The sequence below is a fragment of the Aedes albopictus genome, chromosome 2, assembly GCF_035046485.1.
Source record: "Aedes albopictus strain Foshan chromosome 2, AalbF5, whole genome shotgun sequence".
NCBI classification, from domain to species: domain Eukaryota; kingdom Metazoa; phylum Arthropoda; class Insecta; order Diptera; family Culicidae; genus Aedes; species Aedes albopictus.
Genome location: NC_085137.1, coordinates 1,325,601 through 1,349,930, shown reverse-complemented (window position 1 = coordinate 1,349,930; position 24,330 = coordinate 1,325,601). Strand labels below are relative to the sequence as shown.

General features: G+C 39.8%; 2 protein-coding genes across 3 annotated transcripts; one reads left to right on the top strand and one right to left on the bottom strand.

Annotated features, from left to right (window-relative positions):
- The first annotated feature begins 4,481 nt into the window (after positions 1–4,481).
- Positions 4,482–5,205, top strand: LOC109420849 (cytochrome c oxidase subunit 7A1, mitochondrial). The gene is made up of 3 exons (XM_019695364.3): positions 4,482–4,641; positions 4,823–4,906; positions 4,970–5,205. The coding sequence occupies exons 2-3, from the start codon at positions 4,829–4,831 to the stop codon at positions 5,114–5,116; spliced, it is 225 nt and encodes a 74-aa protein (XP_019550909.3). The 5' UTR covers positions 4,482–4,641; positions 4,823–4,828; the 3' UTR covers positions 5,117–5,205.
- LOC109411723 (coiled-coil domain-containing protein 28A) lies at positions 5,176–23,462 on the bottom strand. Of its 2 annotated transcripts, none has more exons than XM_019685302.3 (4): positions 23,145–23,462; positions 22,917–23,079; positions 22,383–22,691; positions 5,176–5,798 (listed from the first exon to the last, which is right to left on the bottom strand). In XM_019685302.3, the coding sequence occupies exons 1-4, from the start codon at positions 23,286–23,288 to the stop codon at positions 5,584–5,586; spliced, it is 831 nt and encodes a 276-aa protein (XP_019540847.3). In that variant the 5' UTR covers positions 23,289–23,462; the 3' UTR covers positions 5,176–5,583. The 2 variants fall into 2 exon arrangements, with proteins under 2 accessions (XP_019540847.3, XP_019540848.1); XM_019685303.3 differs by having other exon boundaries at positions 22,383–22,463; positions 23,145–23,456.
- Between the last annotated feature and the right edge of the window lie 868 nt (positions 23,463–24,330).

Genomic DNA, 24,330 nt, shown 5'->3' with positions numbered 1-24,330 from the left:
AGTCTCACCATTTCTCGACGAATCATGCTAAAATAAGGCGAGGATTTTTATTTGTATGGAGTTTTCATTTACGCGGCCGCGTAAAAAAAGACCTGACTGTATTGTTATCCAATCTGAGAACTTTCGAATATGTATCCTATTATGCTTGGAACCTTAAAAAAAGAAAAATCTCAAGCACTCGTGGAAAGTTCTGGAACAGTATTTAAAACCTCATCTTCCTTCCTTTTTTGCTTTTTCTTCTTATTATTTTTTCTCTAGTTCATACAATGCTGCTATATGTACGTGAAATATTTCAGTGAAACTTTGCTAAGCGTGGAGGGAGTACAGATAGACAACTCTCTGTTCGATTTCATGCAGCCCTATTTTGATGCAATTGTTATTGATGTTCTAACATAAATTAAGAAAATTTTTAACCATCAAGGAGATTCTTGAAACTTCTAGAATAACAATTGAGGAAGCTTTTTCTCAGAAGCCAGTGTATCAATAAATATGTGAAACATTTCACTCAGCACTTGACTTATCAGAAGCGCCAGAATTTATTCTATCATGAATTTACTTTTTAACCCTAGACGACTGTTGTGGGGTTTTTGTTCATTGAATGGGTGAATGTTCTAGAAATGAAAAACGCCTGAAGGTATACTTCCAAGTACACACTTCGAAAATTTAAGAAGTTAGATACTCCACAACATTCCAGAACGTTATTTTTTCTGAAACTTTCAGTAACTTCCAGATAGTTCTCGGAAGTTTGAGGATTTGGATGTTCCAGAACATTCTGGAATGTTATCTTGATTATTAGGGTATTGCACCATTTGGGCAGGTGTACCTATTTTGGGCACTTGTCGCTATAACTAAGTCAATTTCAAACCTATTGATTTGAATTTTTGTACAGAGTTAGATACTGTACGTGCCTAATTCTGGACAAAATTTCAAATCAATCGGTTTGAAATTGACTTAGTTATAGCGGCAAGTGCCCAAAATAGGTACACCTGCCCAAATGGTACAAGGCCCTATACTGAAGAGGTCAGTAACTTTCAGAAAGTTCTCGAAATTTTTAGAAGCTTGATATATCAATGGTGAAATATTTCAGTGAAACATTTCAAAGTGTGACGGAAGGACAGACAACTCTGGGATTTTATATGTATGATGATTAGCAGACCCAACGTGGCTAACCACGTTCCTAAAAAAAGTAATTTTCTTTATCCAATGAAGAAAATCCCAGATTCTCCTGGAAAGAAAATTCCTAGAAGCTTCCTTGAAGGCTTATGTATCAATGCATATGTGAAATATTTCACTCAGCATGGTGCATTTCTTTGGAAAGCGCCGGAAGGTATGCTATTATGTATCCAACCTTGAGTAATATATGACTGTTGTAGGGTTCTAGCTCATGTAATAATGGAATTTCTAGATCTTTCTACTGGATTGAGGCAACAATGCAAAAATGCAGCGATGCATCAATGAAACGATACAACAATATAGCGATACTACAATACATCGATGCAACAATAATACACCAATGCAAGAATGCAGCGATGCACCTATGAAACGATGGACCAATTCAGCGAAGCACCAATGCAATGATGCACTAACGTAACGACGCACCAATTCAACGACGCACAAATGCAACGATGCACTAATGCAACGATGTACCACTGCCACTATGCATCTATGCAACGTGCACCAATGCAATGATGCAACAATCCAATGATGCACTAATGCAACGATACACCAATGCAGCGATGCACTAAAACAACGATGCACTAATGTAACAATGTACCAATGCAATGATGCGCCAACGCAACGATGCACAAATTCAACAACGCACCAATGCAACGATGGACCAATTCAGTGATGCACCAATGCAACGATGCAACAATGCAACGATGCACCTATGCAATGATGCACCAATGCAACGATGCACAAACGACTCAGCAATGCAACAATGCAATGACGCAACGGTGCATCAAATCAATGATGCATCATTACTGCGGACGGTTTCTGTATTTTTTTTTACTTACTTTTTCCTCTTCAATCTTCATTTTATTTAATTTTTCCTCTTCAATCTTGTGTTTTTTTTATATGGAATTGATTTTCTGCCTTATTCCTTCGGCCCGTTCAATATCTGCATTTCGATATATTGTGTATATTATTAACATTTTTATTTTTGAATGCTTATATACCGTGGAGGGCCCATATTCTGCGCACCTAAGACTTTTTCAATTTCAATCAGCTGTAATAAATTCCAAATGGAACCGATTTGGCTGAATTTTTGACCGCGCATAGTTATTAGCCTTGTAATTAAGGGAAAAATATATTTTTATACAAAACACTCATTTTTTATGTAAAATCATGGAATTTCTAAAGTGTGTCTATGTTCCTAATTCTGCGCACCCTGTTTTGGAATGTTCCTTATTCTGCGCACTAGTGTTCCTAATTCTGCGCACATGGAAAAAACTCTAAAAAAAGATAACATATTAACATATTGTAATGAAAACATGATTAATAGATCAAATTCGAATGAATTCTTAATTTTCAACTTTCATGTGATGTTACGACCGTATTGGAACTTTGCGTGTCCCCAACATTGATACTACCAACTTTGATTACTAAGCAAAGTGAATTTTAATCATGTTATACAAAAGGATTTGGTAGCATTACCGAATACTACTATGTAAAGCTTTTTTAGTTATCCACGTAATATGTACAATCATTACATTTTAGTAAAATTTACTTTCATTTCTAAAAGCAATGTAAACTTTTTCGCCATGAAAATGTGGCACAATATTTGCTGCAAACTGAGACTTCATTCTTGTTTAACTAACTCACTCCAGGGATTAGAATAACTAGCCACAGAAGTCCAATGTCGCGACTGTTCGTGTGACTAACATCTAGTTTGCCACGCCCTTACAGCGTCAGTAGCGGTACCAGAAGTGTCAAATACATTTTGTTTACCAAAACAAATGATGCTCTTCAAGCTGGACACCTCAAAACAATCAGTCGTTGCAATAAAAGTTATTAATTTATTTAAATTGGAAAAGTGACTACTGCGCCATTGGAGTTCTAGTGTATTTCTAATCTCCAGGGTTTCCTCTGTTTAAGCAAATTTCATGTAAACTCACATCATATGTCCCATTTGATGTATGCTTGCATGAATACATAAAATTTCTCCCGAGGTTGATAGCAAATGTTTTAAAACAAGTGGTTAGTCCGGTCGAACTATCAGATCAAAAATGCAAGAATCGTAAACTAGCCTTTAAAATATATAAGCTACCTTGTTGAAACGTAATTACATTCACAGGATTGTTTGTTTATTAATTATATGTTCAAAACTTAGTGTTGAAATGTCTGCGCAGAATTAGGACCGCCATTCAATACCGGTTCCGAATTCTGCGCACCTAAGAAGAACAAGAAGATTAAGAAAAGAAGAAGAAAATTCAATTGTTTTTTGCCGATTCTGATTCCTCGAAGACAGCAATACAGGATGCGCATGGAAAAGCAGACATTCTCTTCATTATTTATGTCGCAAAATGTTTCAGCTCATGAGGCAACTTTTACGCAGCTTCGCTAACGGACACAGATTTCAGGCAATTTTAAGTACTTGCAACACCATTTTATTTTTTTACAAAATAATGGTTATTAGTTTGAAAAAAATTTCTTCACAAACTTTTTTACTACTATTGAAACAATATTGAAAAAATATATTTGAAGCTAATATTGAACTAGCGTCCATGATTTTGTGCTACATTCGAGAAAGTGCGCCGAATTAGGGACTGCGCAGAATTAGGGCCGGTCACGGTACTCTCTTTCAGGAATATTCCGGTAAGTTAATTTAACTGATCTTTATACCGTCCATCAAATGTCAACTGCGCTCTAGATTGTCGAATAGAGTTCCTCATAACAACCCTACCCTACCAACACAAATTATTTTTCCTTAACGTCCATGGGAATAGTTTGGGTGTCTTCTCAAGTAGACGTTAAACTAACATTTCTACCCTTTCCTAGCGATTGTAAGGACGTGGCCAGGTATACAATGTGATTCTTGCTACGACCAACTCTAACACGTAGAAAAAGACGGGAATTCAAACGTTGTTTTGCGACACTACGTGTTAGATTTTTAAAATCGGCTTTAAAATCGGACGCAAATTGACGGATATATGGGCCTTGAAAATTACATGTTTTCGAGGGGGTGACCCCATATTTTTGATCAGGAGTGTAAGTCATTACAAAAGGGGACAAGCAGACAATTTTGCAAATCTCTTACTTGTGAACAAAGCCATTGCTCCTTCGAAGCCTAGTTGAGCTTAAGCTCCAAAGCCATCTTGCCCCACAACCCCCTCTAAGTGATGATTAATCTGCACATTCAAACTTATATTTGGCTATCCCTGTGGCAACTATCAATCCGCGATCCGCTACCACCCATCAGATGCTATGCAGAAGGCAGTGGATATAAATAGATTTAGTGCAACTACAGTTGCAACAAGATCGCATCGAAGTGCATGTACCTAATTCGCCTGTGTATTAGCAGCCAACGGCCATCAGAACAGTCAGTTTTTCATACCTTCACTTGGCCGTGGAAAAGTGCGTCGTGCGCATCGTTTCTAATTGAAAATTGAATTTCTGTGATTTGATTATATTGATAGAAAGGTAATTCAAATACTCTAGTAATAAAGTAATCATGAAAAAAATACAAAAATATAGATCAACAGGATTTTAAGTTAGAGCTTGCAAATCGTATTCCATGAATCAAAATCAACATTTTCATTGATTGCATAACAAGAACAATCACAGGCGTGAAACGTTATCACCAAATTTCGGATACTTTTAGATCGTCATGGGTCACCAGGAACCAAAAGTGTACATTTCGGACAAACTGCCGGATTCGCTGCGCAAATCGATGCAACTCTTCCAGGTAAAAGTGCAGTTCTTCAATTTAAATCTGCGAAACAACTGAACTCCGGATTCCTTTTTCCAGGCTAAGAACGAGCTGCCAGTTTTCCTGAAAGGGGGTCCAGCGGACAAAGTACTGTACTTGACCACCGTGGCTCTGTGCGGTGTCGGAATTCTGGGTATCGTTCGCGTCATCTACACGATGGGCTTTGCCAAGAAGAAGGCCGACTAAACCGTGGTATGTGATATCTTGTTAATAAACAGTGCAATTGAGTAATAAAAACGTGAATATTCGTTGCGAAATAAATATTTAAAATCAAATGATGTTTTATTACCGAATCACATTTTCTTTTTCATGTTTAAAATACATAAATAATATAATTGAAACAAAGTATTAGGAAAAACAAGAATGTCATGAATCCCAGAAAACTTTTTTTCTGTGCCTACAAAAATAACTTAATTTCAGTTTTTTTTCAAAAACTTAACCCAAAATTTCTTGTTAAATAATAAGTTTCATTCATGTCGGCTTTTCCAGTCCAAAAATTTATTATCAATGGTTATTGAACCTTTCCAAATATGCGATAAATTTACTCCAATGTTTTTACCAAAATGCTTACACCGAAATCCGTTAAATTTTCTCCGAATAACACCCACTACTTATTAAAGCATATCCACTAACACCTAAAATGAGTGAGTCCCTTACGGTTCCACATTGCTCGAGTGGAGTTTCTCGATCGAAAACGAGAGCTGCTCCAGCTTGGCCACCAGTTTGCGCATGCTGTTCTGCGATTGAGCTTCGTTGTTGCCGGCGTTGGCACCGAGGGACGCCTCATTGCCCAGGTCGAAGTGCAGCTTCGCCAGGCTTTCCTGCTGTTCCCGAATGCTTGTCATCTGTTCCATTGTGCAGCCTGAACCTGTTGGGATTTTAAGCGCATTGGTTATCGTTGGCGAGTATTATCGTTCGACTGTAAGCCAATACAGTTTTCTTTGAATATCAACCATTGTCTCACGGAAATACAGCGGTAGAAAGGGATTTCATCAGAGAATTTAAGAATAATTTAAGGGTTTCCACTATTGACTAAAATACCCTATTTGTGAAAAATTCGTAGGTGAGCTTAAGTAATTCTCGCCAAATTTAAACAGCTGGTACAGAGGCGATTGATTTTTTTACTGCATAATTCGTAAAATTAAGTTTATGAATTTGCAAAGTTTTTGGTGGTCAATGTCATACCAGAGTTGCAAGAACTGGGAGGAATTTCTCTTTCGTGAATTCCTCCATGGACGTCTTACGGGGTTCCGATATTGATTTTTCAAGAATTTGTTCCAAAAAAGCTTCAGGAATTCCTCTCACGTTTTTTAAGGAAATTTTTGCAGGTTCTTCTGCAAGGATGCATCAAAGAATTTCTCCAGGAAGCTTTCCATAGCTTCCTTCAGTGACTTCATAATGAATTCCTCCATAGATTTCATCAAGAATCCCTCTAGGGATTTCATCAGACATTCCTCCAGGAATTTCTCCTGGGACATCTTTGGAGGTTCCTCCAGTGGTTGTTCTAGTGCTTTGTTAGGGAATTGCTTCAGGAATTTCACCATAATAGATTCTTTTAGGTATTTCTGCAGTACCTTCAGTATGTTTTAAGGGATTTCTCCTTATATTCCTCTAAGAATTCCGCTAGAGATTGTTGTAATAATTCAATCTGAAATTATTCGAAGTATTTCTGGGGAAATTTCTTCCAGGCATTCTTTCAGAAAATTTTATCAGAGATTATTCCAAAAATAATCAAGGAATTCGTCCATTGTTTTGTACAGACAAATCCTTTAGAAGGCCATTTCAGGATTCCTGTAATAATTCGTCAAGCAAATACTGTAGACATGGATACCTTGATGATTTTGTGGCTATATCGGTCTCTTTCTACTCATAGTATAAGGGAGAAGAGATCAAAGTGGATAATGAAATGATAGATATGATAGAATTCGCTAGGTAGCGAACAAGTGTGAAAACTTATAGAAGGTGAAATTAGGCAAGTAATCCCAAGGAACAATTCAAAGTCATTAATGAGCATACATGTCGAACTATTGTTGGTTTATAACATCCGCAGCTGAACAAAACCAAATGCTGAATAAAAAGCTGAAATAATGCTATTTACATTGTAAATAAACCAACATGCAACATTTGGCACGTATGTGAACAGCAATTAAATTATAAGCTTAACAAACGTCAGCAATTTTTGTTTGTTCGATTTGCCCTTACTAGCTTTAATATAAGCTGAAGAAGAACTTTTTTCTACGCGTTAAAAAGCTTATGTTCCACAGTTTCCGATAGCTGATTATTGTGGTCTACATAAGTTGAACAAATGCTTGCGATGTTAATACTTCAGCTATTGTGGGAACGTTCAATAATGGCTTAACAGTAAGCTATTTAAACGGGTTTATGATATATTTGTTCGATTATCACTTTTCGATTCAACAACAGGTCAAAGTGATTATAATAGAGCACTACTGGAACGTTCCTCATTATTAAATATGTATTGATGTTTGTTGCACACCAATGCAAAATATTCGAAACATTTGCTAATTTTCGTAGCAATGTCAAAGTTGCAGTTATCTTCACAACTTTTTTTTAATAAATATTTACAACCTTCCATAAATCTGAATATTGATCTTTTACAGCATTGCGAAGATGTTACACTCTCAGCGAGCAACTTACCAATTCCAGGATGGCGTAGTCGGCAAGGCATGCGACGGGTGATTGGGAGATCACGAGTTCAAATCCCAAGTTGAGAATTTTTTAGAAGAGCTTGTGTGTTATAAATGCGTTGAGAAGCAACAAATAAACATGATTGCACCTCGCACTTCAATTTGTTTTTGTTTTCGCAGCAGGTTATTATAGCTGAATACAAGTTTAATATGAGGCTGATATAACACAGATTACTTCCGACTGTAAAGCCTGTATCGCGCTTGCAGAAAAGATTGCTGAATAACTTCTCCACTTTTGTTTGAACAACGCCTGATTACAAGCTGTGATAAAATAATGTTAAACTGTAATTCAATCATGTGGAATAAAAATGTCATTGCAATGTTGGTTAAATGAGTGAATGTTCCTTGGGACAGATCGGCTTGGTTGGTAGTTCATACCACCTTACCAAGACTGGCAAAAGTTTCAGGCACCCGAGTGCCTATGTATTGTCCTGTTTTCATCACAAATTCTATCGATCGGTAGCTTTTTCGGAATTCGCACTCCGTTCATAGGGAAAAGTGTTCTATCCTATAAGATCGAAAAAGCTACATAATAGGAAGAACACGATATAGGCATACCCCTATGAACGGAGTGCGAATTCCGAAAAAGCTACCGATCGATAGAATTTGTGATGAAAACAGGACAATACATAGGCACTCGGGTGCCTGAAACTTTTGCCAGTCTTGGTAAGGTGGTATGAACTACCAACCAAGCCGATCTGTTTAAAAGCACAGGTCGCACGGCAGAAGTCTCACGCATTCGATGTATTCGTTCAATACATGGCCTTACTTGCCTAATTTCACCTTCTATAAATTTTCACATTTGTTCGTTACCTAGCGAATTCTATCATATCTATCATTTCATTATCCACTTTTATCTCTACTCCCTTATACTATGAGTAGAAAGAGACCGATATAGCCACAAAATCATCAAGTTAATAATAGAATACGGTCGATAAACCAGAATATGACATGGATACCTTCAATTTTTTCCAGAGATTCCTGTTCTACGCATAGTTGTTAGCATTCCCATATAACATGGAACAATTGAGCGTAGAACGGCAGTACAGAAGTTCTACCAGAAATTCGTTTAGAAAGCTCTCCTGGGATTTAAAAAAATCCTCATGGGATTCCTCCTAGGGATTTTTTTTTCAGGAAATCCTAATGATATTCCCGCAAGACTACCGCCAGGGATTCACTCAAGAATTCCTCCAGAAATTCCCTGAAAAATTCCCCAAGAATTAACTCGGGAATTTTTTCTGGGATTCTTGCAGGAACAACTCCAGGGATTATATTAGAAATTCCTCCAAGGATTCCACCGGGAATTCATTCAGGAATTCCCCTAGGAGTTCATCCTGGAATTCCTACAGGAATTGTCAAGGGGATTCCCTTGCTTCCGGGATACATCCTGGGTTTTCTTCAGAAATTCAGACAGGAACTACTACTTGGATTAAGGTACACCGGGGTAAGTTGAAACGGATGGGGCAAGATGAAGCGCGAAGTTTTTAAATAGATTTCAATAAAATTTGGAAATTTATCCTTCGAAAAATTTTTTTTTTGTGAATCATAAACTATGTGTTATGGCAATCAAATTGTTTATCATCAATAGAAAACATCATGTTAACCCGCTGTTTCATCTTGCCCCGGTGTACCTTAGTCCAAGAGTTCCCTCACAAACTCTTTTTAAAATTCTTACATTTTTTACAAGAATTCCAATTACTTCAATACACTTTCCTGAGATTTCTTCCTAAAATGCTATTGAGATTCCTTCAGGGATTCCTCCTGGAATTTCACCTAGGATTTCTCCAGGGATTTCGCCAGGAATCGCTCAAGGGACTCCTCCAAGAATTTATGTAGGGATTCCTCCAAACAATCCTTCAGGGATTCTCCCTGGAATTCCTCTAGGAATTCTTCCAGATTCCTCCAAAAGTTGCTTCAGGGATGCGCCCAGGCATTCCTCCAGAAGTTCCTCAAGGGATTCCTCCAGACATTCCTCCAGAAGGAATCCCACCAGGCATTCCTCCAGGATTTCATCCAGGGATTCCCCTAAGGACTCCTTCAGAAATTACCCCAAGAATTCCTCTAGGAATTGCTCCAAGAATTCCTCTAGGAATAACTCCAAGAAATAACCCTAGCAATTCCTTCAAAAATTCCTATAGCAGTCCCTTCAGCATAAAAAATCCGTCAGAAATTCCTCCATGAATTCCTCTAGAAATTCCTCCAGAAATTCCTTATGCGATTCCTTCTGAAATTCTTTAAGCAATTCCTCCAGGAATTTTACCACGGAATCCAACATGGATGCCTTCAAAAACTTTTCCAGGAATTCCTCCAGCAATTTGTCCTGGGATTCCTACATGAATTTTACCATGGATTCCTCCAGAAATTAATCCAATAATTTCTCCTCCAGGGATTACTCCAAGATTTCCTCCATGTATTTTTTTCAGGAATTCCTCCAAGAATCCTTCCAGGCAGTCCGCCAAGAAATCCTTCAGAAATTCCTCCAGAAATTGCTGCAGGAATTCCTCCAGGAATTACTTTAGCCATTCCTTCACGAGTTCCTCCAGAGACTCCAAGAATTCCTCTAGTAAGGATTCCTTCAGAAATTTCAGCGATTCGTTCAAACATTTCAGAAAAATTCTCAATATCTTTTCCAAGGATGCACCCAAGAAATTCTTCAGGAATACCTCTAGCATTTTTTTAAGTTATTTTAAGAATATATAAAGGAATTTCTCCAGCGAACTGTATTAAAAGTCTTTAAGATAATTTTAGAGGGATGCATACAGACCCAGAAAATGCTCCAAGAAGTCATCCAGGAATTCTTTAACAATTTTCTTCAACAAATTATTTACGATTCCTTCCAGGATTTGTTCAGGAATCCAACCATGACTTACTTGAAGAAAGCCGTAGGGGTCGCCTACAGCTCCTGCAAAAGATTCCTTCCAGAAATTCATCCTTCCATTCTTTCAGAAATATCCTAATGACAGCTGAATAACAGCTTATTTAGCTAAAATTTTCAAATTCAAGTTTAAAAGCGATTTATTCATTTGTTGTTGTACAGCAGCAATAATGTTTGTTGGGATATGCTGAGATTCTTTTTTTTTCTTCGAAGAAATCGTTCAAGAAATTATCCATGAATTTCTCCAGAAACTTCTCCAGAGATTCCTATAGGCATTTTTACCCTTCTTACACCCATAAGATTCTTAAGAGCCAGTTCGCGAGAGCCGCAACCCCTTCTTGTATCGATGTGCTCCGATTGAGCTGAAATTTTCTGGGTATGGTTTTCCATATAAAAGATGATATCTGGCCGATTTTCAGATTTTTCCGTTAGGGGGAAGTGGGGTAAAATAGCCCTCAAAGATTTCATGTCTAAAAATAGGTAAAATCACTAAAATCGCAATAACTTCTGCAAAAATTAACGGATTCAGCTGAAATTTTGCATGGACACTCTACTCCAATGGCACTTCCATTTAAGCCAAGCGTTGGATATTCTTTGATATTTAATTTGAAGAAATAGGTTATTTTCATATTTTTTTTACGATTTTCAGGGCGCCTGTTTTCGTACCAACAGAACTAGGATGAAACACTGAGTACTACGTTTTGAAGGGTTACCCAAGAGCTTTCATTTGATATGTGACCCAAATTCGCCAACTTAAAAACTTTCGAAAAAAAAGAATTTTTTCTCGGGGTATGCATTTTACCCCATAGGGGAGACTGAGGAGACTTGATCCCTGGGGAGACTTGTTCCCCCCATATTTGCTCGGAATCAAAAACATTTTTCTTCTAGCATATTTTTTCCAAAACTACTCCTGTACAAACGACTATGTTTTGGCTATAAGTGATTTTGATTGTACATTGCATTATTTTTTAACGGCTGATGGTTTGTTTTCAGTCCTTCAGAAATCTTTTAGGCGATTCCAAAAAATCTCAATAACTTTGTGAAATTTGAACCAAATCGTGTCAAAATTTCACAGCACATAGTTTAAATAAGATACTTCCAAACTTATTTATCCAAATAAGGCTGTTGTTAACATATTTTAATTAATTCAGCTTAGTATACGTAACAGTGACATGGGGAGACTTGATCCCTCGAGGATTACACACACATTATACATGTGAAAAATAAAAATCTATTCGGAAGCCTCTATTTACTTGGAATTCTAGTCTATTCAACGATAAAATGTGTCAGATAACACAAGTTTACAAAATAAAACGAAAGTCGTGAACTTCTGTCAACGACCAAAATTTCCGAAGCACAATTTAGTGCTGATTTCGAAACCGACCTTCAAAAAATTTTAAGTAGAACAGTTTTTGAGTTTTAGCTCAATATCGAGTTTTGCAACTTTTCAAAATATGTAATCTAATAAAATTCAAATATATTGCGTTTTGTTCAACCAATTTCAAATATTTTTCCATAAATTAAGAGCTGAATTCAATACCATTCGATCATCTGAATACAGGTTTTGCGTCAGATTGATGAAATTCAAGATATTGGCGAGTTTTAGGAACGATCTTCTTATATTTTAGCAAATTTTCCAAAATTTTTTGAAGAAATGTATTTTTTTCAATAAGAAAAAACTAACTTAAAAATTTTTTCTCGACGTTTATTTGACAAATCATATGTAGGCGATTTACAGTAAAAATTTCAGCTCAATCGGAGCATTGCTTACGGAGAATGAGATGTTTGAAGTGAGCGACTTTGCTTAAAAATAGAACAAAAATCGATTCCAAATCATCAACCTTGTATGGAAAGTCGAAAAAATTTTCGCTCTACTGTAATTTTTTTCTTTCGCGTTTTCGTACTCAGGGCATGATTCTACACCAAAAATGATCATCAGCTTACCGAGTTCAAAAATGCTGTAAACTAGTGTAATTATAACTTTAGTACAAACCAAGAAAAGGGGGATCAAGTCTCCCCATTGTTACCGCTCCTCGAGGACGTGCCTATCGAGACCCAGAGGGGGAATCGACCTAAACCTCAGGCTGCTGGGCCGACCAACGGCAGCCGACGAGGCGGGCACAAAAGGCCTCTTTTGTGTCCTCGAGTCCCAGGGTCGTTAACCGAGTAGTGGGGAGGTTTTCGGGTCTGATTAGATAGCAAGATTGTGGGGATTAGTTTTCGAACTTATATTACTCACTTTGCAGGCATTCACTTTAGCGGAGAGGGGTCGTATCCAGTAGCGATGACGGGGTAGCCGATAGGCCACCGGCGAAGGTGTTGAGGGTGGCTTGGAGGCGGTGGTGGTGGTCGGAGGCCGGTGTGTGGTAGCAACGAAGATGGCTTGTCGGGTCGCTTGGCCGCGACGGCAGCCCGGAGTCGTGGCGGTGACTGGCAGCGTTGTCCACGGAGGCGGTCAGCCGCGCGCACCAGGGAGGATCCTGACGGGTGCTTGGTACTAGCGGTCTTCCGTGTGATGGCGAAGGCTTCGACGGCCGCGTGCAAGGCGACTAGCTTGGAAGGGCACTGGTGTCCAACAAAGGCGGATCTGCAGCAAAGCTCGCACCCGGGAAGGTGCCGACGGGCGTTCGGTAATGGCGGTCTTTCAACAGAGCGATATCTTCGACGGCCACGTGCAAGGTGGTCACAAAGATAGCCCACAGGCGTCCAAAATGGGCAGGGTCGCGACAAAATCGACGTTCTTGGGTACCGTGCTGACAGCAGGAGGCTCGTATGACGTCGGTGAAAGCGGTGTGCCACCTCGACCACTGGCTTCGACGGTGGTAAACGTAGCCCCCACAACGGCACTGCACGAGGTCGGCAATGGCGATCACTTGCGGTTTGGACCAGCTCGTCAATCGAAAATGGTCAGAACTGGTGATGAAGGGTGGCTCCAACTGTACTCAATTGGCAACGTGCCGAATTACGATCGGTTCAGGAGGACACTCAGGCCACTGCTTGGCCGTATCTGGTCGTATCACGAATCTCGACGCTACGACGAATCACAGTCAAACTTTCTGGAGATGTTCACGCTTTGATAGTCTCAACTCGAGTCCCCTCTGCCGTCCGATTTTTCCATCTCGAGACCCAACCATCCCACGAAGTGATCATTGCGTTTCCCCGTATCCGTTCGCTAATTGCTTCACACCTGTCATCCATCAGGCTACCGCTACAGGCCATCTGTTGAGCAAAATATACGCCTCCCCTTCTTGGTAGCACTGCACGGAGCAAAGGGGTTCTCAAACCGTACCCCGGTGCAAGCAAGCCAATCAGATATTGAAAATCGCAAACTAAATACTTCCTCGCTCTTATTTATTTAATTGTAACTCATATTTATGATTACACCATTTTGAAAATACGGCAAGGAAATCTTACAATTTCAAACACTCCATATTCATCGAAAATACAAGAAAACTCGAAAAGAAAATGAATAGGAAGACTCTGGAATTATTTTCCCTTTAAATAAACCATGTGCTCAAAGGGGGATCAAGTGTCACCCATTTTTGAAAAATACATCATAAGACATGCCTCCATAAAACACAGTTTTGAAAACTTTAACAATAATTTAAAGGCATTCTGTTGTGTATTAACTTGCAATAGATGTTTACCTGTCATTTTGTACGGAAATCGGATCTAGTTTTGTGTTTTTTCTTTAAGTTTCAGGTGCTGAAGGCATAATTCGCGGTAAATCTTTTTCGTGGACCATTGTGCACTGCTGCAACTTTCACGAAAAAAAAGAGAGAAAATTGAACCGGAGATGCATGTCAAAAGAAAAATCGAGAAAGAATCCGGTGAATCACACACCACGTGCTAATCTGTGACATTTATCGACGTCAAAATGTTGTCAGACTTGCTTATTTGAATAAGCAATAAAAATTATTTTTTTTCTAATTTCATAAAATTTCGCCACGTTTTACCAAAGCATTTGTAGGTTTTGAAATTTTAATTATTTTCAACATTTTTTTTCTGAGAATTGTTTTACCCCGTTATCCTCCCAAAGAAAAAAAAATGTGATTAAGCATCTATTCTTGAGTAGAATAAAGAACTCTGAAAATTTAAGTCCGATCAGAGAATATCGTAGCAACGTTATTTCGAAAGGAGGTTGAGTTAGTTCGTTTTACCCTACTTTCCCCAAATGAAAAAAATCCAAAAATTGCATTTCTTAGTCATCATTTTTCTGTTGAAGAAAAACCCTTGAAAGTTAAATAACGTTGTCATAATTTGCGACAACACTTCTTTAGACAGCTAAAAATATGGGGCAAAATGCATACCCCGAAAAAACATTTTTTTTTTTCGAAAGTTTTTAAGTTGGCGCATCTGGATCACATATCAAATGAAAGCTCTTGGGTAATTGTAATGTTTTATTAGATTAAAACATAAAGAAACATTTTATTTGCGATTATAATGGTTTTACATGTTCACACGCGTTGTTGTTCTGTCTTCAATCCGACTGTGTTATGCCTTCTGTCAAAATATATATAAACCTGACGACGAGGGGTGGCCGAATGGAACATACATATATCACACCCCCGCACTAAATCAATGTTACAAAATGTTTAATAAAAAGAAAGAAATTCTACCACGAATAAGAGTTCTGTAGGTATTGATGTAGAGTCTCAAATACTGAAATCTGAAAGAAATAGACTTGCGTTAGTCATTCATTTACTCAATACTCTGCCTACGTAGTCCCTAAATTTCCAGAAACCTCGTTCAAAACCCACTAATTCTAGTCCATCATCACTATTATCACTTACTCCCCCGTCCTCAACTATATCTGAACTTGGTCGATCAACTGACTCTGCCCCATTCTCTGTATCACATAAACCTGCCACCCTCGTTCCCCCACTATGCGGCTCCGGTATGAGTGGCGGATCCATGAAGGACTCTTGCGCTTCTTCGAAGTCCTCCTCCTCCAGAATCGGGTTTGACACTTCAAGATCTTCACATCTCTCGGTGGGTATGCTCTCGACTTCCCGCGATCGCTTCACTGGTGCTCGGTAGCACCTCGTAACCGTCTGTCGCGTGACCGGTTCATGTTCCTTCATGCCTCTCGGAACCGGTTCTTGGTGCTCCGTTTCGTTCTGAACCACCTTATCCTCTCTTGTGTCTGGTATCATCTGGTTGACATGCCGCTTTATTTCCCTACCTGTAGCCCCCAGCTTCACTAGGTAGTTTCGTCGTCCAAATAACTTGATTACAACAGCCGGTTTCCACGTTGCTTTGTTGGGATTTGAGTAATCTCGAACCATTACCCTATCACCGCAGCCGAATACAGCTTCCCTGGAACCGCGGTACGTATGTATTTGGTCTGTCTGATGCTTCAGTATTTTCGATTTGACTTCCTTTTCCATCTTCGACATGGGTTTCGTTTTCGTCGGTTTTGCAAGGTTTAATGCTGTGCGCATTTGACGTCCTGTCATCATCTCAGCTGGCGAGACTCCTGTAGTACAGTGCCTTGCCGATCGGTATCCCATCAAGAAGTTTGCAACTACCTCTCTAATATTTCGCCTTCCTTCGGTCAGACTTTTCAAAAGTGATGCCTTGAATGTTTTCACTGCATTCTCTGCTTGGCCGTTGGTTGCTGGATGTCCCGGACTTGTTAAATGTAGTTGAATTCCGTTCGCGGCTAGAAAGTTCCTGAATTTTCCAGCTGTGAACTGAGTCCCATTGTCACAAACGATCTCATCCATGATCCCAAATCTGCTGATACAATCGATTAGCTTATCCAACACAAACTCTGTATCGCATTTGGTCGTAGGAAATACTTCCACCCATTTGGATAGCGCATCTACCACTATTAAAAAGCTCATACCGTTCACTGGGCCTGCAAAATCTAGGTGCACCCTACTCCAAACAGATTGGGGTGGTTTCCATGGAATCAATCTTGCTTTCTCAGGAGAAGGTTTGTTGGATAAACACGCTGAACAGTTTTTGATGTAGCTTTCCAATTCTTCATCTATGTTTGGCCACCACACAGAACTTCTCAATACCGACTTACTTTTGACAACTCCCAAATGTGACCGATGAAGTTGAGCAAACACAATTTTTCTTAAGCTGCTCGGGATGACTAACCTTATTCCCCGCATAACTAGCCCATTCTCCACGGAAAGTTCGTCTTTGAATCTTCGATAAGGACTATCCTTTTCAATTGGTTTGCCTGTTTTCAGGTTCTGTAGAACGATCGTCAATTCTTTGTCATCCTTCATCGCTTCGCGCACAACATCACAATTCACCATCTTTTCTTCGCCACTGTTCAAAAAGTTCAAAAAGCTATCATCCTCCTTCCAAAGCTTCCACGATTCGAATGGAACTCGTGACGGATAGTCTGCTATATTGTTCTGCGAGCTCACGTGTTCAATTTTATAGCTGAAGCCGGCCAGAAAATTTGCCCATCTTTGCATCCTACTCGCAGCGATTTGTGGTATTCCTTTTGTTGGGTTCAGAATTGACAAGAGGGGTTTGTGATCAGTCCTTATAGTGAAAGTGTTTCCGATCAAATAGTGGAAAAATTTGTTCAAACCATACACGATTGCCAAACCCTCGCGATCTATGACACTATAGTTCCGCTCCGCCGAGTGGAGAATTCTCGAAGCATAAGCTATCGGTCGTTCCCGCTCCTTTTCTTTCTGCAACAAGACAGCGGAAACTCCATTCATCGACGCATCGCATACCAACACAAGTTCTGCCTCTGGGTTGAAGTGAGCTAGCATAACATCTTGACAAATCTCCCTTTTAACTTTCGCAAATGCTTCCACACACTCCTGCGTCCAAACAAACTTTTCGCCCTTTCGTAAAAGACGGTTAAGAGGACTCATCATCTCGGCCATACCATTTACAAACTTCGCATAATGGTTCACGAGTCCAGCAAAAGCGCGAACCTCTTGAACATTTTCTGGCTGTTTGGCTTCCTGAATAGCTTTGACTCGATCCTCGGTTTTACGAAGACCATCTGGTCCAATCACATGGCCCACGTATGTTACCTCACTCTTGAAAAATTGACACTTTGCCTGATTCAGTTTTAGTCCTGCCTTCTCCAAAACATCTAGTACTCTTGCCAGATTCGCCAAATGTTCCTTATCATCTTTCCCCGTCACCAACACATCATCCAAAAAAATTTGAACTCCAGGAATTCCACATAACAATTTCTCCAATTCTCGTTGTACTATTCCAGATGCAGGACGGACGCCGAATGGCAGCCTGTTCATTTTATAAACCCCCTTGTTGGTGGAAATCGCACACACTTCTCGAGATTCTTCGTCCAACAGAAATTGGTTGTAACATTTCGACAAGTCTAGCTTAGTGAACTTCTGACCACCGTTTAGCTTGCTAAAAACTTCTTCCACTGTTGGCAACGGGTGAATTACGTCTTTCACACTTTGATTAACCGTCGATTTGTAGTCACCACAGAGTCTTACACTACCGTCACCTTTGAGCACCGGCACCAATGGTGTTCCCCAACTCGAATTGTCACATTTGCTGATAATTCCGTCTTTCTCCATTTCATCCAACTCCGCTGATACTTTGTCCACAAGTCTATAAGCAACTGGCCTCGGTTTTCTAAACACTGGCTGCGCGTTTTCCTCCAACTCGATATTTACTGTACAATGTTTGTACGTGCCCAACCCCGGACTAAACAGATCCCGATGACGAGCAATTAAACCTTGTAGACGCTCCTGAGTGGAGTACTCCTTACTGTTTAGAGAAAATATGCGCAGTTGGAACTGACTAACGAAATTTCTTCCCAGAAGAGGTGGTCCTCCGTTCTCTATCACGGCAATCGTCAGTGCACTCGATAATCCCCTATACTTAACCACTGGTTGCACGATACCCTTCACTGTGAGTTTTTCACCACTGTACCCCTTGAGTTGTATCGCTGTATTGCACAATTTGTACTGAAGGAAATGTTCACGATAAAAGGCCCACGAAACGACTGACACCGAGGCTCCTGTGTCAAGCTGCATCTCAAATTCTCTATCACCAATCTCGACAGTCAGCAACACTGGTGAATCAGATCCTTGTACCTCACTCACTGAGTAAACAGCACCAAAATTGCACTTACTGATAAAGTTTTGCTGCATCGTCACCTCATCCGACTCCTCATGGTCATCCTGTTCCTTCTGGTGACCCACGAAGAAATTCCGCTGCTGCGAACATGCTGCTTGCAGATGGCCGCGCTTGTGACATTTCTTGCACACGTACTCCTTAAAACGGCAATCGCGTCTGTAGTGACCTGGTTTGTTGCACGCCAAGCAGAGTCCCGTCGTCATTCCTCGTTTTGCTGCTCCTTGCTTACTATTCGGTCCTGACTTGGTTCGGTCGATCTGGAACACTCCTGTTGCTCTGGGAGAATCCGGCTCGTACTTTACTGCTATTTCGTACGCTCGTTCGAATGTCAACGACTCGTCTTCTTCGCAGATCCTATCGTACGCTTTACCTTGCAATCCGTCGATGAATTTCAGCAACAAACTGTGCTGCAGGTGATTACCCATCTTGCAATTCGAGGCCAGGTTCTTCAAGCGAGCGGCCCAATCATTCAGCGACTCATCTTCTTCCCTCTTTGCACGCAAAAAATATCGCCGTTCCTTGTGTACTACTACCGGCGGTGTGAAATGTTTGGATAGTAGCGCACACAACTCGTCATACGTCTTCGAAGCTGGAGCATCCGGCGTACACAGATCACGAAGAAGCTTGTAGGTTTTGGCTTCGCAGTGGTTTATCAAAACCGCCCTTTTCATATCCGGCTGCACTCCGTTAGCAGCAAAATATTGCTCCAGCTGCTCCTTGTACAGCTCCCATTCCTCACTGCCGCAGTCGAAATTACGGAACGCTGGCCCTTGCGCCATCCTTTTTCCGTCGTTTTTCACTCGATTACGCGCGTTACGATCGACAACCCGTCGCCAATGTAATGTTTTATTAGATTAAAACATAAAGAAACATTTTATTTGCGATTATAATGGTTTTACATGTTCACACGCGTTGTTGTTCTGTCTTCAATCCGACTGTGTTATGCTTTCTGTCAAAATATATATAAACCTGACGACGAGGGGTGGCCGAATGGAACATACATATATCACAGTAATCCTTCAAAACGTAGTACTCAGTTTTTCATCCTAGTTCTGTTGGTACGAAAACAGGCGCCCTGAAAATCGTCAACAAAATTATGAAAATAACCTATTTCTTCAAATTAAATATCAAAGAAAATCCAACGCTTGGCTTAAATGGAAGTGCCATAGGAGTAGAGTGTCCATGCAAAATTTCAGCTGAATCCGTTAACTTTTGCGGAAGTTATTGTGAATTTAGTGATTTTACCTAGTTTTAGACATGAAATCTTTGAGGGCTATTTTACCCCACTTCCCCCTAACGAAAAAATCTGAAAATTGGCCAGATATCATCTTTTATATGGAAAACCATACCTTGAAAATTCCAGCTTAATCGGAGCACATCGATACAAGAAGGGGTTGCGGCTCTCGCGAACTGGCTTTTAAGAATCTTATGGGTGTAAGAAGGGTAAAAATGCCTATAGGAATCTCTGGAGAAGACAAAGTGTGTGTTGCCTATCCCAGAACATCGACATGTGGAGAGTCGACTGTACCTCCAATTCGAACAGTGAAAAATGAACTAACTATTGCGCTACGCCATCCGGAAAGTGATTCGGGTGAAAATCTTTCACAAGTTTAGTAACGATTAAGGAAAGCCGTGTAAAGTGAAGCAATTTACGTTCGTAAAGTTTGTGCCGCGAATGGATTCAAGCTGCAGTTCGAGGTCCAGTGGCCGTCGCGAGTGTGGCGCATTCCAGTGCAAGGAACGCGAATCGTTCCCGGCCAGGATAAAGATCCATTACGCAGACGCTGAGAACCTATATCAACTAGCCGTGAAAGTGTTTTCGAAGTTAGAAGTCCTGCTAGTGTTCTCGATTTTATTAGTTTGTGCTGGCTTGGAAAGCTGTGGGGGAAAACCAAGGGAAAAACTGAGTAGGGAAAGGCATGCTGCTATGGCAGCAGTGACGCCGTGCGCTACTGTACTTAAGATACTAGTGAAAAGCTTTCTGGACAACGATGTTGCATTTTGAGATTTTCCACGGAGTTTTCTGGCGAATTGGTGAGATCGTTCCAGGCTACATATTATTTTCTCTTCTTTCATCTTCTTTCGCAACTTCTTGAGGACTTGTTTTTGTTACGTTACAGCGCCTCAACTCCTAGAAATCAGTGTTTTGTTTCATTTCAGAGAGCGAGCAAAGGCGCTTAAACCTAGGCACAAGGGCCTAGCAATTTTTTTGTCAAAATATTTTTTCATTCAAATGTTTATAACTTTTTTATACGCCAATCAAAAACGCTGAAATTTTGACCAATCATGAATCATATATTAATGCTCCATTGTTAAAATTTTGGGCGAAATCGAATAAGTTTTCTGAAAGTTATAGAACTTTCAGTAAAACTTATTATATTTTTGAACACATTTTTAAAACATTATATCTCAATACCTATGTACTCGATGAATTTTTTTCAATCTTTTTTGTGTTACAGTTTAAACCTAAGGCTTTCGTATGCAGCTTCGTTTGAGGTTTTATATTCACTACAGAAAATATGAAAAATGTGCTTATGTAGTTTTTTTTTTATCTGTATTAACGAGATTTTTAGCCCTAGGCTAGTTCATCTCGGGACACATGTAGTTGACGATATTGAAAAAAAATCCATATTTTGCACATATAATCTGCCAAACGTTTTCCACCAATAAAAATGCATTTACTAAACGAAAAATGCATAGGACCTACTCTTCATATGTAGTTTAGTAGACCCTGTATAAAAATATTACATTTAGACAGTTTAAAAAAGTTGAAAACACTTGGCACTTCTATTGATCAAAATATGATAAATTTCCAAATAATACTTTGAACATATACAGATTTTTCATATTTTTTGTAGTGAGCATAAAACTTCAAACGAAGCTGCATATGAAAGCCTCAGATATAAGCTGTAACACAAAAAAGATTGAAAAAGTTTCAGCGAGTACATATTGAGATATATGTTTTAAAAATGTGTTCAAAAATATTATAAGTTTTACTAAAAGTTCAATAACTTTCAGAAAACATACTCGATCTCGCTCAAAATTTTACCAATGGAGCTTCAATATATGGTTCATGATTGGTCAAAGTTTCAGTGTTTTTGATTGACGTATAAAAAAGTTATAAACATTTGAATGAAAAGTTATTTTGGCCAAAAAATTGCTGTACGGACAATTGTTTGATACACTGTAGCTCTCTATATAAAACTGAGCGGTTGGTACGAGATGTCCCCGTCTTAATGGTTTTATTGTAGAATCAATAACGCTGCACAGTAGGCCTGGCCGCTTTAATGCTTGTAATGCATTTTTGATGTATTGCAAGCATTAATAATGACAAAAAAAATGGTAGAAGTAGTCGATTCTATCATTTTCCAGGATTCTTTCAATGAATGGGGGCTGTCCATAAACCACGTGGTCATTAGAGGAAGGGGGGGGGCTTCGGCCAATGACCATTTTGTATGGACAAATAAAAAATTTTGTATGGACTAATGACCACGCGGGGGGGGGGGGGGGGTGGTTTAAAAGTCCCAAAAAAAATGACCACGTGGTTTATGGACAGCCCCATGGCTGTGTATGTGTAGACTAGACTAGAAAAAAAGTTGCCTATCCCAAACATTTTGGCCACCCTCTGTATCAATATGCCGTATAACGCAATCTTTGGCCAATTCACGACACTTGGGTGCTATGGTGTTACTGTAGCTGTTCAATATTTATTGTTTAGATATAATTTGTAGATTTGACGCCCTGTAGAAAATGACAAACTACTTACCAAAGGCTTTCAGCTTGCCCGAGTGAAAGTCCTCCAGCAGCCCGAGCAGTGCCCGCTCCATGTGCCGCACGTCCGGTACTTCTGATATGAAAGAGTGATGCTTTAGTGGTCGTGAGGTAAAACTATAGCTTTTGTTCAAACTAATCGAGCTACTATTGGCCGTGGCGGCATTCGAGTGTTGCCGGCTGCTACTGGCCTGCGAGTGGTCAGAAGTTGCCTTCTGAGCGCCGCGGAGGTTAAGCCGCGAGCTGAGCGGGAGATTACTACTGCCACTAGAGCTAACCGTAGCCGCGCTGCTTGGGGTCAGCTCTGGACGCAGTAGGCGCAAACATAACACAAGAGGGGCACGAACAAATCGAAGTTGGCGGTGAAACCAAATGATACCGAACAGAAACATGAAAAAGAATAAAGAAACAAAAACACAAGGCCTACTGTATTGAAATGAAATCAAGCTTACATAAAAAGGTGCAATCGAAAGTTTAAATATTTAAACTACACGATAGGTCATCGACTGATAACACTCTACTAACTTACCCCTTGGAGGCTTTTTTGGTTTGGCCTTGGCTTCCTGATTCCTACGCTCATTGACGTAATTCAGCCTGGCCGTGGGAGGGGCATCGCTCTTCTCCGTCTTTCCCAGGCTGGCCGGATAGCTAGTGGAGTTGTGGCTGCGACTCGTTTCGCCGCTGGAAAATATCTACACAAACCGCAATCGAGCGATTAGCTTAATCCAAAGTTCATTAATCTGTAGGTATGACTCACCTTATTGCTAAGCACGGGCGAGATTGGTGTTTGGATTGATTTCGCCTGCCCGCTGGAGGACAAATTGGTGATGGTTGCTTGGTCGTCTTCCTCGTCGTTGGAGACGAGCTTTTGCCGTTCGACTGCAGCGTCGTCACACTCCATGGCCCTGGCTGCGATTATGGAGGGACCGAATTTCGCACTCTCAATGCTTCAGCGACCACTAGTTGGGACAATTTTATTTGCGAACATTCTCTGTATACGCGATACACGACTAGCCACCACAAGGAGAGATAACGCACAACACCCCGCAGAAAAACAAAGATCGACGGCGATGAGCAACATATCTAAATACCAAGGTAAGATATTTCCGCAAACGTCAATAACGAGGCCCACTAACACATCTGCGTTAGTTATGAAAAGTTTTTGATTTTACTCTAGAATGTCATTATTTCTGCAAAATTTGTAAAGTTTTATTAGTTTAAACGTTTCTAAATGCTGTAAAGCTATGTTTAGAACCAATTAAATTTTTTTTCTCATTGATTTTCAAATGGCGATATTTTCTGATTTATTGCATGGAAGTCACTTTTTATCTAGTGAGATGCATTTTAATAATTAATTCTATCATGTGAGAGCATAATTTCTCAAAAAAGTTTGCTAAATAGTGATGCGCCCATACAAATCTGCACAAATCTCATAACTATTTTTCGCTTTTTTCCTTTTCTCACCAATACAAGAATAATAGTTGGAGTATATTACCTTGGTATTTAGATACGTTGGGCGATGAGGACGACTGAAACTTTTTTTTTTGTTGATTACGAGCTGTCAAACTGCACTGAATGAAAATTGTCGGTGCACGATGAGTGAATCATCGATTGAGTTCTCAAGCACTCTTATTTAAAGCTAATCGAAAAAAAATGTAGGTACAATGACATTGGGGCTTGTTCACAAATGTCATAACGCTGGAGGGGGTGGGTGGGTGTCCTTCATGGTGTTACAGCTCGAACAAAATATAATTTTCCCCATATAAACTGTGTTACGAAGGGGTGGGTGGGTATTGAAAACGCCCAATTTTAGCGTTATGACATTTATGAATGAACCCTTGTAGAAAATTCTAGTTAAAATCGTCCTTAAAGGAATTTAAAGGTCCTTAAAGGTGAATTTAGCTATTTTTTTGCAATACGGGGCTTGATTAATAATTAAATTA

Excerpts from the sequence above, each read along its gene's own strand:
- LOC109420849 (XM_019695364.3), top strand. The coding sequence starts at position 4,829 with ATGGGTCACCAGGAACCAAAAGTGTACATTTCGGACAAACTGCCGGAT. Across the intron at positions 4,907-4,969 it reads AATCGATGCAACTCTTCCAG|GCTAAGAACGAGCTGCCAGT; the intron begins GTAAAAGTGCAG and ends TCCTTTTTCCAG.
- LOC109411723 (XM_019685302.3), bottom strand. The coding sequence starts at position 23,288 with ATGGAGTGTGACGACGCTGCAGTCGAACGGCAAAAGCTCGTCTCCAAC. Across the intron at positions 23,080-23,144 it reads CGCCCGTGCTTAGCAATAAG|ATATTTTCCAGCGGCGAAAC; the intron begins GTGAGTCATACC and ends CGGTTTGTGTAG. Across the intron at positions 22,692-22,916 it reads ACCAAAAAAGCCTCCAAGGG|AGCTGACCCCAAGCAGCGCG; the intron begins GTAAGTTAGTAG and ends TACTGCGTCCAG.